This window comes from Medicago truncatula, chromosome 5 (genome assembly GCF_003473485.1).
Source record: "Medicago truncatula cultivar Jemalong A17 chromosome 5, MtrunA17r5.0-ANR, whole genome shotgun sequence".
NCBI lineage: Eukaryota > Viridiplantae > Streptophyta > Magnoliopsida > Fabales > Fabaceae > Medicago > Medicago truncatula.
The window spans coordinates 795721-812169 of NC_053046.1; the positions used below are offsets into that span (position 1 = coordinate 795721).

At 29.0% G+C, this 16449-nt stretch overlaps 2 protein-coding genes across 2 annotated transcripts; one reads left to right on the forward strand and one right to left on the reverse strand.

Annotated features, from left to right (window-relative positions):
• Positions 1-975: 975 nt before the first annotated feature.
• On the forward strand, positions 976-1835 carry LOC11438662 (photosystem I reaction center subunit II, chloroplastic). Its single transcript, XM_003610658.4, has one exon. It carries the CDS (start codon positions 1045-1047, stop codon positions 1672-1674), a length of 630 nt encoding a protein of 209 aa, XP_003610706.1. The 5' UTR covers positions 976-1044; the 3' UTR covers positions 1675-1835.
• Positions 1836-2189: 354 nt separating this feature from the next.
• Positions 2190-4919, reverse strand: LOC11439099 (thermospermine synthase ACAULIS5). Its single transcript, XM_003610659.4, has 10 exons — positions 4592-4919; positions 3951-4017; positions 3753-3847; positions 3545-3647; positions 3376-3464; positions 3138-3294; positions 2956-3031; positions 2807-2865; positions 2571-2707; positions 2190-2475 (listed from the first exon to the last, which is right to left on the reverse strand). The coding sequence occupies exons 1-10, from the start codon at positions 4720-4722 to the stop codon at positions 2403-2405; spliced, it is 987 nt and encodes a 328-aa protein (XP_003610707.1). The 5' UTR covers positions 4723-4919; the 3' UTR covers positions 2190-2402.
• Positions 4920-16449: the final 11530 nt, after the last annotated feature.

A 16449-nucleotide genomic window follows, 5' to 3' on the forward strand; every position in this document is an offset into this window, starting at 1 on the left:
TTTATCATATTTGTTATATTGTTGATAAATGATGAACATAGTTGTCGTCTTGAGCTTAACTCAGTTGATAGGGACAATGTATAAAATATGCAAGGTCTGGGGTTCGAACCCTGACCACCACAAAAAAAATGATGAACATAATTTGTTACTATTTAAAAGTTAAAAACATCTATAAGTATAATTTAACTAAAATTAAAATTTCATAAAAATAATATTTATAATTTATACACGTGAATATAAAATAGCCGACAAACGCAAATATTAATTAACTATATTTAAAAAATAAAATTAAAATAAGATTCCTTTACGGTGTACAATATTGTTCCTATCGTAGCGAGGATAATTTATATTCTAAAGGGATTTAACAATTTTTTATTTAATAATATTATAAAATAAGGTTTAAATATGTTTTTTTTCCTTCTAGAATCTCACATATATAATTACCTGAAGAGATGTTCACATTTACCGAGACATGCTCACATTTAGTATTTTACTTAATCTCAAATATGATTACCTTAAGTTGAGAGAATTCTGTGAGAAACAAAAAAAAAAATACTAGTATATATATTATAAATTTAATTACTATATTTTATCAATATTTTAATTGACGTGACAACACATCGATAAATATATATTTAAAATAATTATACATTAGCCATGTATAGTAATTAAATTTTTACTTTAAACAATAATTCAAACAAATTTAGTGGATGTTACAATAGCATGTAATTGGATTGTAAAGTAAATAAATCAACCAAAATTAAAGGTGCATCTTATTATTAACCAGAAAACTACAAAAGCAAGATGAAAATTGGCAAAGATGTTGGAAGTTTGGGTTAGATAGAGACATCGAATCAAAATCATAAAATGTAATTGGTCCAAACCATATCACCTTATCCATATACCTAAACTCACACCACACATTCAAATGCTAAAAATCCATACAAACTTTTGTATACTAATATTATTCATTTTTCATCATTCACTCTCACTCACACAAATAAGCATCATTCTTCTTCTTCTTCTTCAACATTCATCAACAACATGGCAATGGCAACTCAAGCCTCTCTCTTCACTCCACCTCTTTCAAGCCCTAAACCATGGAAACAACCATCAACTTTATCCTTCATCTCTCTCAAACCCATCAAGTTCACAACAAAAACAACAAAAATCTCAGCTGCAGATGAGAAAACAGAAGCAGCATCAGTTACAACAAAAGAAGAAGCTCCTGCTGCACCAGTTGGTTTTACTCCACCTGAACTAGACCCAAACACACCTTCACCAATCTTTGGAGGAAGCACTGGTGGATTGTTACGTAAGGCACAAGTTGAAGAATTCTATGTGATCACATGGGAGTCACCTAAGGAACAAATCTTTGAGATGCCAACTGGTGGTGCAGCCATAATGAGAGAAGGTCCTAACCTTCTTAAGTTAGCAAGGAAAGAACAGTGTTTGGCTTTAGGAAATAGATTAAGGTCTAAGTACAAGATTAAGTATCAGTTTTACAGGGTTTTTCCTAATGGTGAGGTTCAATATTTGCATCCTAAGGATGGTGTGTACCCTGAGAAGGTTAACCCTGGTCGTCAAGGGGTTGGTCAGAATTTCAGGTCTATTGGGAAGAATGTTAGCCCAATTGAGGTTAAATTTACTGGTAAGCAACCTTTTGATGTGTAAGGATTGATAATGCTTGCTTAATTGGGTATGTAATGCATGTACTTATATTATCACATTTATTTATGTGACAAATGCTAAACAATTTACATGTATTTACTTTTATGACTGTTTTGTTTTGTTGAACATATTTTGGAATGAATATTAATCTGCTTTAGCTTTTATTAGTAATTAGTAATAGTATAATATGTAGCACATAATAATAGTATACAACAGACTCTTTTATTTATGTTATTATTATAGATGTAAAAGTGTGATGGACATACATACATACATACATACATACATAGTTTAGGATTGATGTACAACCGGGTCTTAGTGAGTGTTAAATTCAAGAGTATCGAGTTCTATTACTGCTGATAACAAAAGTTTAGGGTCGATCTTGCCAGTTTAATATTGGTCAAATATTTAGGCAGTAGTGTCTAATGTACCATATATAATAAACAAAACAAAATCACTTTCCACATTTTTTCTTAAATTAAATACATTAGAGTAGTGGTATATAGGAAGAGAGCATATCCAAATAGAAGCACAAGATAGGAACCATTGGTTGTTCATTGATGCAACACTTACAAGCCTTTTTTTGAGTGGTGAAAGTACAAGCCAAGGGGTAAAAAAGTGAAGAGCAGAAAGGAAATACATATAATGAAAGAAATATCTTGATTGAAAGCATTTGTTAACTTGCATTGTGTGTCTTTTTGCTTTACTTTTTGTTATGATTTGAAGCTTAGTTATGCATTCTTTCCATGACCATATATGAACCTAGCTGCTCCCTCTGTGTATACATGAGTTTCATTGTTTAGCCTGCCAATAGTATCATTCAATGTCTATCAGAATTAGACCACAAAATATGATTATAACAACAACAAGATTATAGTAAGTTTAAGCCTTTCACTTACGAATTACGAACAGCTTTGCTCAAAGTTGATGATGACACAAATGTTTTTCCATCAAGATATCTATTCTCTTCAATAATCCTCTGTCTCATTCTGATATCTAATTCTTCAGCACTAAGGTCCAATGGAGAATCTGAAGCCTGTTATAGGCCAAGGAAAAATTAACATAGAATACTTAGCTTTGGTCATAAGAACTTGTCAAAACTTCAAAATTTATCGTCAATAGTCTATAATTTTACCAGGACCCATCCCCAAATATCAGCATAAGATGGGATATGAGCTGAATAAGGCACCACATCTGTAAACATGAAGAAAACATGTTAATATAATTTGACTTAATTATAGTTGTAAGTAGCATTATCATATCTTTGTCTAGGCAAATACTTACACTTGAAAACTTGTCTCAAGGTGTTGTAAATACATGAGAAAACTTCTGTGTGGCTGAATATTCCAGCAGGCCCTGCCTGCATAAGAATAATAACAACAATATTACATTTTGTATTGTGTTTCTTTCACCTTATCAAGTTTTTAATACATATTATTGAAACAAGTATATCCTCCACCACCTACCTGTGTCACAAATATTCCACCTTTCTTCAGTTTTGGCTTAAGAGTGAGTTCATAGAAGTCTTTGGTGTAAAGTTTATAGCAAGGACCTCCTTCTATTGGATCAGCCAAATCACCAACTATTACATCATACTTCTCTTCTTTGCCTTCTAGTTCAGCCCTGCAACATCAAAAGTATAAATTTTAGAAATGACCATAATCATTATAGCTGTAATATATCAAATTAATCTTAGCAACTGACTTTGCGTCATTGATGACGACTTCAAGTCTCGAGTCATGGAATGCTTCCTTGTTTACAACTAAGTATGATTTGCAAAACTCCACCACCTCCTGCTTCCATCAAACATCAATACATTAAACTTTAACCACTCAAAATTGTGGGGGAAAAAAACTTATCAAAGTTAACATACCTCATCAATGTCACACATTACAACTTTATCTATAGTCTTGTGCCTGAGAAGTTCCCTTGCAGTAGATCCTTCTCCTCCTCCCATAATAAAAACATTTTTTGGCCTAGAAAGTGGAATGAAAAATAGATAATGAAAAAAAATGTTCAAGTGCTGCTTAAATCACACAAGATCGATCATCAATTATTGAAGAAGAGTAGAGAGGATATACATAGGATGGTGAAGAAGAGCTGGATGAACAAGACATTCATGGTAGATAAATTCATCTGTTTCTGCACTCTGAAGCTTCCCATCGAGTACCAATGCCTGCAAAAGTATAATAACATAGTAGATAATTAAGTGGCTGGTTAATTTATATTAATAATACTTTTCTTATAAGTAAAGGTAACTTTCTGTTTTATATAAGAACCTTGCCAAAGGGCTTTGTGTCCAACAATGCAATGTCTTGGTACTGGCTAGCTCCTGTATGCAAGATGCTGCAGCCCCCACCAAAACAAAGAGAATAAAAAGTTAGAATCATTATAAAACATTTAACATAAATTTATATAATAGTGCTAAACATTGTATTGAGAAAGAGCAAACATATATATCTTAGTGTTTCATTTTAGTTGTGTTGTGTCTGCCTTTTTCATAGCCAAACAAAGGCAAAAAGAGCATTTAACTTTTACATTTCTTTACTTTTTTTTTTTTTTCCAGCTTAAAAAACAAAATTTTGTCGACAAGAAAACTAGACATTAGGCGCAGACTAATATTTTATTTTTGTCTCACTCATCATGAACCTTCTTGTTCCTTGGCTTCTATTATCTTTTCATGAACCTTCTAAAAAACTATAGTCTTTTAGAAAAAGAAACAACATGAACATGAATGAACTACCAAAGAGCCGCCATATATAAAGGAAGACAGAAGAACATTGTCTTTGACCACCTTATTGTTTATCTACTATAATATAAATGTAGAAAAGGCCAGTTTAGTTATGCTAAAGTACTAAACTATAATATGGTTGCAATAGATGAATATAATGAGTGAATGTATCATAAATACATAGTATACCTATTGAGAGCAAAGCACCATCTAAGGTTCTCTTCAATCTCTTCTTCATACCAACAACTCTTCCTATAACCATTAGGTGGTGAATGGCTTTTGTCATTTCCATTTCCATTTGTGTAAGCTACTTCACCCATCTTTCCTTTGATGACAACTAAAAAGAACAGAACAAGAGAAAGTGTGAAAGAAGAAGAAGACGAGAAAAGAGTAGTTTGTGATGTTATGGATGGATATGAGAATGAGAGATCGTATATAAGAAGGAGAAATGAAAGGGAAGTAATTATTGATAGCTAGGAAATCTAGCAAAGTGGAAGTGCTTCAGACTTGAAAAAAGCAAAATAAAATCCTCATTGGTTTTCGTAAAGTACAATACATTACACACTGCGTGCGGGATTTCTTAGATTGATATTATACCCTCCCTAGTTAGGACCGTATCTTATCTTAAATTTCTTACTATTACTTTTGGTTTAGTACTGTTTTAACAACTTGTTTAAGACTAATTAACAGTACTATAGTAGTAATATTTTATCAAAAGCATAATATCTACTACTAGTAGTAGTATACTTAGACTTTAATAACAACTTTGTTTTATTTTATGTTTGAATTCATAACAAACACTACTTTAAACACAATCATTATCATTTGTCTGTAATTAGTAAGAGCACGATATAAAATTAGCAAGAGCAAGTGCAGTGTTTTGCATTGTACATGGAAGGAAAAATAAAGTCTAAGACACTTAATTGGTGGGGTAAATATGATAGATTTATTTCCCTAAGACATACTATTATTATAAGATAGATAAAATTTAATTAGTACTTAAAAAAAAAAATATGCCTGATATTTAAGATTTGACAGCGTGGAAGTTGTCCATATAGCTTAGGCATGCGAAAGTATATGAAGGCAGGCACGTATTGATGGTATGCATGATGATATGTAATGATGCTAATGCAGCAATTTGTCACGCAGATGATGGAGTGGAATGGATATTATTCATATTAGTTATAAAATAAGAAGTAGGAAAAGGATAAAATAGGATGATTAATATATAGTGGGAGTGACAATTACCGAAAATTGGGGTAAATTCTTAGTGTTGGAAAATGTGTGCAAATAAAATGTTGGTTTTGTGAGTGAAAAATAAGTAGAGCGTGCATAAGATACAATCATGTATATTCTCTTTGTTGTTTCAAAAAGCTACTATGAAGAGAGAGCTACGCGTGCCTATTCATCATCACTATCACCATCATCATCATCATCATCATAATTCAAACCCTAATTCATCATATTTCCATTTCAACCCCACCGTAACTATAACAAATATTAACCATTGCCACTGTTCTTGTTTCTGCCCCTTCTTATGTTATCATGTTGCATTGGACATGTTCACTTTGTGGGTCCCTAATGTTTGTTTTGTTTTGTTGATGTAAGGTTGCCATCAGCATGATGTTTCCACATATAAATATATCATGTTGTTGAGTTTAGTTTGTGAGTTAGAAGACCAATATAAAAAAATGGGTGTTGAACAATTTTTCAGAGTTTGCTCAACCATTCTATCTTCATTTATTGGTCTATTTGTTAGAGATTTAGACGCAAGTGGAAGATAAGTTTTTTTTTTTAATTTTTTTTTTATCAAAACAATAAAATATAAAAGACAGGAGAAGCCTGAACCAATACAACATGGTCGCATAGTGTAAAATCTATAAAAAGAGAAAATGAATCTATTCCAAGAAAGGAAAGACCTTAAGGAAAGAGGTGTCAAAGACAACCATTGTAAAAAACTAGACAAATTATGACCATTCATGGCCAAACCACAGCTAAAAGACTACCCTCTCTGAAATTTGAACAAAAGTTTGGTATTCTCCGATATTCTGTTGCAATTGAACCAATTATTCTATATATGTCAAGGCGGCTTTGGAGGAACCCTTTTGGGCACGAGTCCTCATAGCGTCTGAGTTAAAGTTAGAAGGCTTCATTTTGTTCATCTGCTTCTTCTTCTTTCTCTCTGCCTTAATGCTCTCAAATAGACTTGGATAGTCTTCTATTTCAAGCCTCTTGTCATGGCTGAGAGTGACCTCCATCACCTCTTCTACTTCTTCTGCATCATCCCCCCAAAATTGTGTGGAATCAACTTGTTAAAATTGTTAAAATAGGTAATCAATAGTATTATATATATAAAGTAAAGTTTTTTATGTCATGTGTCAGTTTCACGTTTATTCGCAATATTTTTATTATTTTTCTATTTTATAAAACCAATATTTGATTTGGCATAAATATCTCAACAAACTTTTGATCTTATCTATTAAATATTTTACTTAACTTTATCATTGAATTCCTAATCAATAATATATATATATATATATATATATATATATATATATATATATATATAAAGTAAGGTTTTTTATGCCACATGTCACTTCCACGTATATTCACAATATTTTTATTATTTTTCTATTTTTTAAAATCAATATTTGATTTGGCATAAATATCTCAACAAACATTTGATTTTATCTGTTAAGGTACCGTTTGACCATGCTTTTTTTCAGTCTAAAAGTTACTTTAAAACAAACTTAAAATAAAGCTCTTTAAGGAAAAAATTAAAGTTGTTTGGTTTCTTTATTTTTTTTTAGTTCTAAAATTATTTTTAAGTTAAAAGTTGTTTGGCAAAATATTGTACAAAACTTTGAATTTATTATTTTTTTGGTGGTGTCCGGGATTCGAACCCGCGACCTTGTATATATTTATGCATTGGCTAAGCTAGAAAATAGTTTGTTTTTTCTTTTCCAATTATACTTGTATAACAAATTTTGTTATAAGAATACCATATTTTTGGTGTCATTTAAAAAGATACGAATTTATATCATATGATATTATATTTGTTACATTGTTGGTGTCATTGAAAAAAATATGTTTAGTTTTTTTAATAAGAAAAAGATATGCATAGTTTGTTACAATATAAATGTGTAAAATATATATAAGTATAATTTTTTTAGGCATCTATACTTGTACTTTTAATTAAAATCAAAATTTTATAAAAATAATAATGTACGCATTACGCAACACTAAAAAAATTATACGCATTAGCGTAACAAAAAAACAGACATACGGACATAAAATATTACTCTAAACGCTAATGTTTGTGTGTATATTTGTGAGGTTGAAGAAAGGGAATAAAAATATTTGGTGTCATTCAATGACAACATGAATAAAAATATTTGTGAGGTTGTGATAATTAAACGATATTAAAATTAAATATATAAGTGATAAAAAGATAATAAAATTCCTTCAAAAATAGATGATAAAATTAAATTGATCATCCTTTAAAAAAAATTATATGGACCGGTTCAAAAAAAAATTAAATGAGAGAAAAAACAAATTGAAATATAATATTAAAAAATAAAAGAAAAGGTTGCCTGCGTGAATTAAATAGAGATGCTTGTGAAATAAATTACGGAGAAGTAGTTTTTTGAAGTAGAATTCAACAACTTTTGGTTAAAGCTCATTCCGTTCAATTTTATGCATTTTAAAAAAAGTACTTTTTTCGAAGGTACTTTGGTACCGTTTGGCCATACTTTTTTTCGGTCTAAAAGGTACTTTAAAACAAAGTTAAAATAAAGCTCTTTAAGAAAAAAGTTAAAACTATTTGGTTTCTTTATTTTTTTTAGTTCTAAAGTTATTTTTAAGTTAAAAGTTGTTTGAAAAAATATTGTACAAAACTATGAATTTATTATTTTTTTGGTGGTGTTCGGGGTTCGAACCTGCGACCTTGCATATATTTATACATTGTCTATATCAACTGAGCTAAGCTAGAGAATAGTTTGTTTTTTCTTTTCCAATTATACTGTATAACAAATTTCGTTATAAGAATATCATATTTTTTGTGTCATTTAAAAAGATAAGAATTTATATTATATGATATTATATTTGTTACAACATTGTTGGTGTCATTGAAAAAGATATGTTTAGTTTTTTTAATAAGAAAAAGATATGCATAGTTTGTTACAATATAAATGTGTAAAATATATATAAGTTTAATTTTTTTAGGCATCTATACTAGTACTTTTAATTAAAATCAAAATTTTATAAAAATAATAATTGTACGCATTACGCAACACTGAAAAAATTATACGCATTAGCGTAAAAAAAAAACAGATATACAAACATAAAATATTACTATAAACGCTAATGTGTGTGTGTGTATATTTGTGAGGTTGAAGAAAGGGAATAAAAATATTTGGTGTCATTCAATAACAACATGAATAAAAATATTTGTGAGGTTGTGATAATTAAACGGTATTAAAATTAAAATATATAAGTGATAAAAGATAACAAAATTCCTTCAAAAATAGATAATAAAATTAAATTGATCCTCCTTTAAAAAAAATTATGTGGACCGGTTCAAAAACAAATTGAAATATAATATTAAAAAATTAAAGATAAGGTTGCCTGCGTGAGTTGAAGAGAAGTGCTTGTGAAATAAATTATAGAGAAATAGTTTTTTGAAGTAGTATTCAACAACTTTTGGATAAAGCTCATTCCATTCAATTTTATGCATTCTAAAAGAAGTACTTTTTTTCGAAGGTACTTTATTGATCTTCTCCTTAAAATTGTAGAAAAGCTGGAAAAAAAAGCCGGGTCAAACGGTACCTTTATTAATATAGTGTTTGGCCTAGCTTCTCCTTAAAAATGTAGAGAAACTGAAAAAAAAAAAAAAAAAAAAAAACCGGGCCAAATGGTACCTAAATATTTTACTTAACTTTTTCATTGAATTCCTGATATTTTATGTAACAGAAATATCTCAACAGAAATAACACAAATTCCTTAAAGTTAATTTTATTATATATGTGTTAATATTTTTACTAAATTCAATTAATTTTATCTGTTTTTGTATCTATAAATTTACGAGTATTTATAATATGGTATATTTTATTATATTTGTGTGTATTTATTAAGATATTCATCCTATTCCAATCCATGATAAATTTTATTTGCGGATATCATACATATAATTTTTTTTTATCTTCTTGAATATGTCTAATCCAGACAACGCTGGATAAATACACTAGGTATATGTAATATTTAAAGTTTTGAGTAAAGTTATAGTGTCAATATTTTTTTTTTGAGTGGTTCTTTTAACCTAACATGACAATCTTCAAACTTACCCCATGACCTAACATTGATATTAAAACCAACGAGAAATTTTTGTGTAGGAACGAACCTAACCTACCATCCTTACAAACAACAAATTAAAACATGACACGTCGTTGTTTTCTTTTAAAATAATTATAAAAAAATAAATTAACTAGTCCTTTCTCTCTCTCTCCACCACCACTAGTTCGTGATCTTCCATCACCATTCACCACCAACACCATTTATGGTGGAAAAATAATGACGTGTCATGTTTTAATTTGTTTAATTTGTTGTTTGTAAAGATGATAGGTTAGGTTCGTTCCTACACAAGAATTTCTCAAAACCAATACTCCACCTGTCCCATAATAAGCGAGCTATTTGCAAAAAAAAATATTGTTCCAAAAAAATATATCTATTTCACTTTTCAATAGAATATTAATTATTTTTTCCAATTCTAATTAATACTACTTTCACCACTCATAATTCAATATATTCTATTTTGCATTTATAATAAAGAGGAATGCACCAATACTTAACAACACTCAAAATCATATTTTTTTTTTTCTCTTTTACTTATACACATATTCTTAATATATGTGAAATGAGCAAAATGCTCACTTATAATGGGAGAGAGGAAGTAATGTAAATGTAATGATCGTCTAAACTCTCATGACCCAACATAACTATTAGTAGACATCAACATTACTAAGAGGGGTAATGGTAACGCTGTTGCTCATGCTGGCCGGCCACAACCATGATAATTGAATTCAAATATTGAACATCGATCTTGGTTGGGTGGGGATAATGTATAGGAGGAGTTATCATGAATTCACTTTCCTCTTATGCTAGCTGATCATGCTCCTAAAATTTTAAAATTAAATATCTCATTATAGTTTTATCTATTTCTTTTAATAAAAAAGTACTCATTTGTAATATTGCATTCATAGTTTAGCATAAATCCATCTAGCTTCAAATGTTAATGTTTGTAACAAGAGTATCATCTTTATCCATAATAAATGGGAAATGTGTTTTTCTTCGTCTAATAATTAAGGCGGGAGGATTATAAGGCTTGAGTTCGATTTGCTAAAAAATAGAATATTGAATTAGACAAAATAAAATTGTATCTTGTTAGATTTATAAAACTAGTCATAAAACTTAACATAGCATGCATGTAGGGATCAAATACAAATATGAATGTTAGATTTAACAAATTCTATTATTATATTAAATGTTCCTTCAAAAAAAAATATTATTATATTAATGTTAGTATTCATCTTGCTGAAATATTATTTTAAAGAACTTTTGCCCAAAAATTAATGTTAGAATTCTAAAAATACTAACCATTCAATCACTGTATCTATCATTTCCTTTCAATTAATCCCCTAAAAAACATTCAATTAATATTCTTAAAAAAAAGGACATTCAATTTTTTTTTGAAGGAAAAAAAGGACATTCAATTAATATATATTGAAGTTGTCTTGTTCAAAAAAAAAATATTGAAGTTGTCTGATTTAGGTGATTTCTCATAATTTTAAGGTCTTGTACGCACCATTACTCCTTCCATGATGATGTTTCTTTGATTTATTACAAAACTCGACTAAAATAATACTACATTGAAACTTGCTAAAATAATTGTAAAATGACACCCAATAATAACTATTAAATATTCCTTCCTTAAAAAAAAACTATTAATATGATATGGCGAAATATTATCAACCCATTATTCCAAAACCTAATCAGAATACTATAGAGTGTACATATACATTTCTTCTTTTTTCCTACGGCGTGCAATGGTTATTATTTAGTTTTCTTTTACATTTCTTCTTCTTTTTATTTTTTCACTCAAGACATTTTTTTCTTCATATTTCTTCCTATATGCCTCCTCTACATCATCCATTTATCCCATTTTGCAACTATTGCAGGTTAAAAAAAAGTAATAACGTAAAAACAGGTTGTTTCCCTAAGGTGCATAAGAAGTTAGTTAGATACTCCATTCGTTTCAAAAATGAGTGCCGTTTTAGCCAATTGCACACAAATTAAGGAATGGAATAAAGTAGTCCAATGTCATAGCAATTTTACTAAAATAACCTTACTTTATAAGAACAAGACAAACTTAAAGTTGCATTGAAAATTGTGTGAGAGAGAAAAGTTTAAGTATTTATTGAGGGTAGAGTTGGAAGAAAAAAATTAAAGTTGTATTGGAAATGTAAAGTGACATTCATTTTGAAACAAATTTTTTTGGCTAAAGCGACACTCATTTTGAAATGGAAGAAGTAGTTTTTTTTAAAGACTAATAGGACGACTTTAAGAAAAATGAAAAATTTAAAGGACTTTTAGATGTATTTGACCTATAAATAAAAAGGAAAAATCTTATGCAAGAGTACAACCATATATTAAAATTAGAGTACAAAAAGTACTCAAATCAAACGATAATAAAATCATAAAATTCCTTCTACAGAAAAACAAAAACGAAAACTAAAACACCAACTAAACTCAATCAAGATCACTCACGGAGCTTAGTTAGATAGTTATATTGGCAGTAGGCCTAGTTTTCCAACCCTCTCCCTATATGCAAATAAACAAAGACATCATTCTAGTTAAATTCATACAATTTATCCATTAATTGCGAAGTCTCCAAAGAACCAAATTATCAATTAGCAAAGAAAAGAAAATCCAAATTATCATTCTTGAAAGTTGAGACTACAAGATGAAAATCACACTCTAGCCACGAACTATACAACCATAGGTAGCTAATGCATGGACTTCGTTAGCAACACATGGGGTGACAAACTAAGTCGAAAAGATACTAATGGAGCAATAATTATTTTAGTTTTCGAATGTGTAACGAATAGTCACGTAGTTTTTTAATGCATAAAATTTTTTAAAATAATCCTTGATCATACATTATATTAGTTAAAATAGTCTTTTACGTTAAATTGTATCGTTAATACTGTTATATTAATCTCTCGATATACTTACTGTCAGGGTCGGCCTATAGCCCGTCGAGGCTGGGCGACGACACCGGGCCTCCAATTTTTTGGGGCCCAAAATAATTTTTTTATATGTAAGACACGAAAATAATGATTATATATCTATTAAAAGAAAATATATTAAATTTGTAAAGCTTGCTTTAGTAGCGTGGCCATTTTTTGTTGAGTGTGAGGTCATGTGTTCAAGACCCACCAATGTGTGATTTTTAAATAACTTATTTATTTTTTTTGGGCCCAGATTTTTTTTTTTTACATCCCTTATAAAATTAAAACCAGACCTATGAATTTGTTAAGACGGCCTTACTTATGAGTCACTTATTCCGATTCTCATATCTCAGACAAATTCCAATGTCTGTTACAACGAATTTCAAATAAAAAGATTTATTGACTGTCTTCTAACAAATAGTGGTTGGGCAACCGAAAAAATAGGGCAGAGCACAGGCCTTTTTTCTCCCTATTTTTACAAGATTAAAATTAAGAGCTTTACACAAATCAGAGTTTAGTGGTATTTGCAGCTTGTTGCTGGAAAAATGACGGAAGTCAAACAAAATAAAGATGGAATTGTTGGGTCATGAGGGGAGCTCGGGGGAACCGTCTACATCGAGGCTAAAATAACCACACAAATAAAACTAAAACAACCACACAAAGCAAGAGAGACACCACACTCTTACTAAGCTGCTTTTTACTTTGTCTGTATCACCGTTGCTGCACAAGGAGCCACTTGCTGCTTGAATCAGAACAACCGCACAAGCAAGAGAGACACCACACTCTTACCTAAAACCTTAAGGATAATAATCAAGAAATGTCACCGCAATTATAAATATAATTCTCAGTAATATAAAGAAGGGCAGAGAAACAACTATTGGATGATCAGGGAACCAAAACAATGTTTATACCAATTATGTATGATTATAAGTGTTTATTTCAAAGAAGCCGTCCTCGTGTGCCCCATCCCCATCTATCTATATACACGTACTGGAGCCCACTCATATATACAAAGGCATTGAATTAAAACGTTGCTAGTAAGCATAACCATATACCAAGTACTTAGGTGACTTGGTAAAAGATAACGTATACTATTGAGTGGCCAAACAAAACGTGTCTATACTTGGTCAAAAGAAACAATTAGTTATAATAATTAATAAAATTAATAGTAAAACTTTAAAATAAAATGTTAATTAAGTTTTTAGTCACTATAAAAACAAATCACACTTTTTAGTCCCTACAAAATTTTTCGTTAGTGTTTTTAGTCCATGTTAAATTAAATGTTGTTTAATTATGCTTAAAATTTTAAATTTTTTAATGATTTTTTACATATTTGTTTAAAACATTATAAAACGTTCCTTCGCAATAAGTTAGCTCAAAATTTTATTTTTAAGTCCAAATTTTCGTTAGGTTTATTTTGAATTTTTGGTGTTTAAAAAAAATTATATTTAATTCATTATATGTTAAAAAAAATTTAATTTTTTATGAAAGAGATTATTATAATGTTCTTAACATGCCTGTTAAAAATCATTTAAAGATATTAAAGTTTAAGTACAATTAAACAAATTTTAATTTAAGAGGGACAAACACATACTTTTAGTCCTTGTAAAATTAAAACTTGCTTAATTGTGCTTAAACTTTTAAATTTTCAACATATTTTTTACATACTTATTTAGAACATTATACAAAGTTCCTCCGCAAAAAAGTAGTTCAAAATTTTATTATTAGGTTCAAATTTTCATTAATATAATCTTGAAAATTTGGCTTTTAGAAAAATTCATATTTAATTCATTACATGTTAAAAAATTAAAGATTTTATAAAAGAGTGTCTTACGATGTTATGAACATGTCAGTAAAAAATATTTCAAAAAATTAAAAGTTTAAGCATAATTAAACAAATTTTAATTTAACAGGGACTAAAAACACTAACAGAAAATTTTGTAGGGACTAAAAAGTGTGATTTATTTTTATAGGGACTAAAAACAAAAGTGCAGATATTTATAGGGACCAAAAACTTAATTAACCCTAAAATAAATAATTAATAAATTAAAATTCCTACATAACTCACACTTGCAAATCAACATAAATGAATGGAATACATGACATTTATCTTGTGTCTCTCATGAGCTAGATGAACTAACGCATGTCATGTATTATATATACTTACAATAGATCACACAAATAATTACCGGGAAGGAGGAAGATTAATACAACTAACAACAACAAAGCAAAGAGTTTTAAATTTAATTAATTAATAAAGTAAAATGGGAAACAAAATTGTTGCATTGTTGTTGGTAATGTTGAAGCTGGTCCCAAAGAAGAAACAGAGTGCACCAACAATTGCCAACGTGAATTGAGTCCGAACCATAGCTCCACCTATGTGACACTGGCATGTGCACTTCGCCGTTCAAATATTGCTGGTGTTTTAGGTATCATTCATTTTTCTCATGTATTTTGTGTCAATCATTCACATTTTGATTATAAATTAAAATAAAATAGGACATTAAAAGCAACATTATGAATTATATATGAGTATAATACAAAATTACTAATGGTTATATTTTTACAATGACTCTTAACTTGTACGTCCAAAATTTAGATTTAGTCTTAGATCTTGAGACCTAATCAAAAGTTTTGCTATTGTCTCACTTGATGCCCTAGATCATATTTTAAAATATTTGTTGTGCTTGTAGCAACTTTTAAAACCGAAGTAAAAGGCGGTTCAAGGAAGAATGGTCCACTTGAATCTCCAACAAGTGCTCTCAAGATCTAAAATTAATTGACAACAAAGGCAAAATAAAAGGGATCAAAATGAGATAGTTTCTTGACGAGGATAATGAATTCAAGGGAAAACACAAGGATTTCTCATCGATTATTGTGTATTAATATCAACTCATGTCGTCATCCCCAACCTCTTCCCCTTCCTTGTCATTTATTACCATAATAAATCACATTATTTTTATTATTTTGATCCTCTTTTTATCCATCTTCTTCTTTATATTGTCACAATTTTTTAAATTAGGAAATCAAATACGTTAAAAATGTATTCAATGATAAACAATCAAACCTTAATTTTAATAACAAACTATTAATTCAATGGATAATGATTAAGTGCACGACAGAAATTTTCGTGTATGTGTTGGAAAAATTATGACAGAATTATTGTAAACTAATGAATCAAAGAGAAATAATAGTACAAATAATTTAACTCGTAACAAATTAAAATAGGGTGCTGCTAACCGATGTTCTCGGGCGTTAAGAAACAATATAATTAATCTATCCCATTTAATTTACTACAATTAATGTGAAAAGTTAGTCAACTTAATTAAAATAGGAAAACGTTGCATTTAATACTCTTTAGAAATATAGCTACACAAACACAACACACGTTTCCTTTCATTTGTTTTTCTTGTGAACTTTTTTTGATTTTTTTTTAATCCACTTGCTTCCTTTCATATCAACAATTTTCTTCTTGTGAATTTTACTCTAACCGATTTTTTTTTCTGTGAATTTTCTTTAATAATTTTTTTTCTTTCAAATCAATTCAAGGGAAAGTTCTATTGTTTTTTTTTTTTCATGATAAAAATAGTTTCATTTAATAGTTTTTTTCCATGAATTTTCATTTAATAGTTTCATTTTCATGAATTTTCATTTAATAGTTTTTTTCCATGAATTTTTTTCTTCCGATGAAAAATTCTATTGTTTTTTTTTTTTATTAAAAGTTGTAGAAATAATTAAACTAAGACATGAAATTATAAAGTC

Coding starts and splice junctions, on each gene's coding strand:
- LOC11438662 (XM_003610658.4), top strand. CDS start 1,045: ATGGCAATGGCAACTCAAGCCTCTCTCTTCACTCCACCTCTTTCAAGC.
- LOC11439099 (XM_003610659.4), bottom strand. CDS start 4,722: ATGGGTGAAGTAGCTTACACAAATGGAAATGGAAATGACAAAAGCCAT. Junction 4,018..4,591: donor TGGTGCTTTGCTCTCAATAG/GTATACTATGTA, acceptor TGGGGGCTGCAG/CATCTTGCATACAGGAGCTA. Junction 3,295..3,375: donor GTCGTCATCAATGACGCAAA/GTCAGTTGCTAA, acceptor TTGATGTTGCAG/GGCTGAACTAGAAGGCAAAG.